The sequence below is a fragment of the Antrostomus carolinensis genome, unplaced genomic scaffold (genome assembly GCF_000700745.2).
Source record: "Antrostomus carolinensis isolate BGI_N321 unplaced genomic scaffold, ASM70074v2 scaffold42160, whole genome shotgun sequence".
Classification (NCBI taxonomy): domain Eukaryota; kingdom Metazoa; phylum Chordata; class Aves; order Caprimulgiformes; family Caprimulgidae; genus Antrostomus; species Antrostomus carolinensis.
Window position 1 is genome coordinate 2,224 of NW_010288606.1, and position 3,517 is coordinate 5,740.

Consider the following 3,517-nt stretch of genomic DNA (forward strand, 5'->3'; position numbering starts at 1 on the left):
ATTTTACCGCCTAATACTATTAAAACACATTTGCCTTTGCCTTTTTTTTTTTCCTCTCTTTTTTTTTTGCTACATGTATCAATTCTCTTCGGTTTTTGGCTTTTTTCAAGAAGTTAACAAACAGAAAACAGGAAGGACTTCAAGACAGTCTTTCATCCATACTCTCACATAAGGCAAGATTAACTATATTTAAACAAATCCTGACTCTTGTTAATCCCATCCATTCTTTAGACCAACAACAAAATAATTTTAATTCAATGCTCAAGTACCCTGAAAATGTTTTCCTAATAACTAACCTACATCTTCCCTGCACTGCAGGCACAAACACAGGGAAGTAAATGAATATGCAAAACACAGTCATGAAGACTTATGTCTCACCCCAGTCTTTTCTCTTCTAAAGTAAACAGATTTACTCTCTAACCTTATTTCATAGACAACATTTTCTAGACCTTTAAATCACTTTTCTTCTGAATTCTACTTGGTGTAGGGCCCAAAAACTGGGTAGAGTATTCCAGCTCGGGTCTAACAGGAACCAATTGAAACAAACGTGTTAGTTCACAACTTATGTGCAAAAGAGCAGAGACTTGAGAGAACAGCGATGGCTTTTCTAACATTCCTCCAATTCCATGAATCAAGGAACAACAACTCAAATTTTATTCCCTATGATGCTACACCGATGTTAAAATTGATCCTTGTCTTGGAGGAAGCGAATTTGAAAGGAAGCAGTACAAAAACTGGATTTTGGCATTATCAACTCATCCTGGATCACAAACCCAACACCTTAAGTTATTTTGTGAATTATTTCTAGAGTGCTCCTGCCTAGTTACTCATACCTATCCTATATTTGGGTCACTGAGTAAAACTACAAAGTCTAATGCTTACATTTCTGCTTACGTCAACTGCTTCCTATTTATTGTATTTCTCCAACTTGTAAAAATCTTTCTGAATTCTATTTCTAGCCTTCAAAGTACCTGTAACCTCTCTATTCCATTTAAGAGAACTACCAAACTATAAAATTAATCTTCACAATGCAGAGTGCAAAAGCTAAGTTTTAAGACATACTTTAACTTGGGAAAATGCAATGAGAGTGGCAAACAAGTTGTATCACATGTTCTACCATGAAAAGCAGAACAGAGCTCTAGCTAAAGAACATATTCATCAAGCTCCATCTTAGAAGATTAGAGTCTTCCTCTTCATTGCAACTGCTTTAGAATAAAATGAAACTCCACTGTTTTGAGGTTAAAAATGGCACTTTGCAAACGTGCAAAATCCGAGCACTTGCCTTTGCTGCACGCATTAAAATTTCCCTTTCTTGTTCATCTTTACGCTGCTTTTCTATTTGATCAAGTTGTTCAAAGAACTTGAGCTGCGCCCGAACGTCACTTGCTTGTTCGTATCTTTCATCATCCTGAAAACACAGCAAATGTTTCTCATTACATCCCTTAAAAACAAAGCTGTTAGCTTGTACTGTACTGGAGAAGAACACACATATTTAAAGCTCAAATGTTCACTTTGTCCTTTTCAAACAAATAGCAAGTGTATCTTTACACCAGTCAAACCAGCCAGAATTCTTAAAAGCATTTTATTCAATTCCATGAATCATCACATTTTGACTTCTAAACTAATATCATCACAGCTTAAACCTCACAAACACATTTCACAGAGCTATGTGGGTTTTTTTTAAAAGCTGTTTAGGCATTTGCACCTATTAAGAACACACATCTGTCAGACAGCAGTCTCTGGAGAATTCAAAGCAGTGCTTTTATCTGCCTATTTGATTGTACAATCACTCAGACTCTAAACATTTGACATAATAAAAGAGAGGGCACAGTTTCTCTGCATTTGTTTTAAAAACATTTTGTATATGCAAGCTGAAGAGTTCTAGTCATCCATCTGTATTAATAACTTAATATAAGATGAACCAAAGAGAGTAAACAACCTGAGTTCACAGAATGAAGAACACCTGAACTCACGTTACAGCCAGCACGACAGCCTGCTGAATATGTGCAACTTTGTCATTTTATTTGTGCAACTAAATCCAGTTACCTTATAAGAAATATTCTTCTGTTGAGCAGTCTCTGATAATTTTTCCACGAGGTTTTGTAGTCTTTGTTGTGTAGCATGTGATACGTAGCTAACTACATCAGGATGGATTTCTGTTATTCCATGTTTTTTACCTATGATCAGTACAGAAGGCAGTTGTAAAAAATGATTTGACAATACAGCTAAATAAGTGGCTAATCTCAGTCATGGAAATGTAATTGTTGTTTGCAAAATAAGGCTTTTAGGTATTTCTCAGACAAGCATTAAACAGGAAATGGCATACATTAAAACTTATATTAGCTTAACTAAATTTACAATCTGTTAATAAATGCTGCATGCTACAGTATAACAAATAATTGAAGAATACTTTTTGTTCTACCATCAGTTCTAAACTAGTAAGTAAATATGATACAAGTGTTTCTACATTTATCTAAAAAAAAGTCATTATTTTTGATACGTCTTATCAGTTTACACAGACAGAATTTTAACCAGGTCCAGTAATTTTGATGTTAAATTGCCATAACTTCAGAAGGTAACTCTGCAGATTTGCTATCCCTTAACACTATGCTACTTTCATAAACTGAATGATTGCCCTCAGAATATAAAAGAAGTTATGACTCCAGCAACTTTAAACTATTCAAATCAATTTCTATAGAAAATGCCTTCAATTAAACCCCAGACTAGTGAAATCTCTTTATTAAAATTCAAGAAAAATCAACATACCTATTTCTAATATCCTTCTCTGTAAAGGTGCTGGGAAAAGGAAGGTTTCGTCTTTACAGGACCTTGTTAATGTGCCTACTAACTCAGAGTTTGTTGCCAATATCCGAGCACTTTCTTCTGACAGGTTGACTCCAGCCATTGATGCAACATCATTAATGTCATCATCATCCCTTAAGAAAGGAAAACTCATTAGAATCGTAACATTTAGTGCTTATCTGCACACACTGCTACAATACCACAGCTGCACACAATGAATTCCACTTCAATACTTTATTTCTTCTTTTTTTTTGCATTTTATAATATGATAAGATATAAAACTAACATAATTTGATTCCAAAGAACACTACAATTATTTTTGCAGTTTTGTACTTCCTAATTGTTTTCTCAAAACACTTTTTTACAAAATATTTCACCACCTTGAGAAGCAAGAGACCAGACACATCACTATCACAAAACAATAATAAACTGCACTCATCACTGCAAGACAGGCTGTACATCCAAATAACCCGAGCAGAGGCGGGAGGAGCGAAGGAATGAAATGTGTTTGCTTGTCCAGGCAGGAATTGTTTGTGAGGTTTGATATTCATCTTTAGTGCCAGCTAAATGCTAAAACAGTCTGGCACAAGTATGCCCACAGCTGTTTGCTAAAGTCTTTATTAAAGTAGCAAACCTGCCCACATAAAATCAACTCCTAGTTCTTGTGAGTTTACTCAGTCTCATTCAGCACCACAGAAAGGTTCCCACTGAGTTC

The 3,517-nt window shown here is 35.1% G+C and overlaps 1 protein-coding gene across 1 annotated transcript in view; it reads right to left on the bottom strand.

The window, feature by feature from the left end:
• TAF4 (TATA-box binding protein associated factor 4) overlaps positions 1 to 3,517 on the bottom strand; it is a gene marked incomplete at its 3' end in the record, with an annotated part of 29,612 nt that overhangs the window by 413 nt on the left and 25,682 nt on the right. The window contains exons 10-12 of the mRNA XM_010167171.1: positions 2,767 to 2,936; positions 2,047 to 2,177; positions 1,283 to 1,408 (exon numbers count right to left, since the gene is read on the bottom strand). Coding sequence (XP_010165473.1) covers positions 1,283 to 1,408; positions 2,047 to 2,177; positions 2,767 to 2,936 — 427 coding nt within the window. The remainder of the gene's footprint in view (positions 1 to 1,282; positions 1,409 to 2,046; positions 2,178 to 2,766; positions 2,937 to 3,517) is intronic.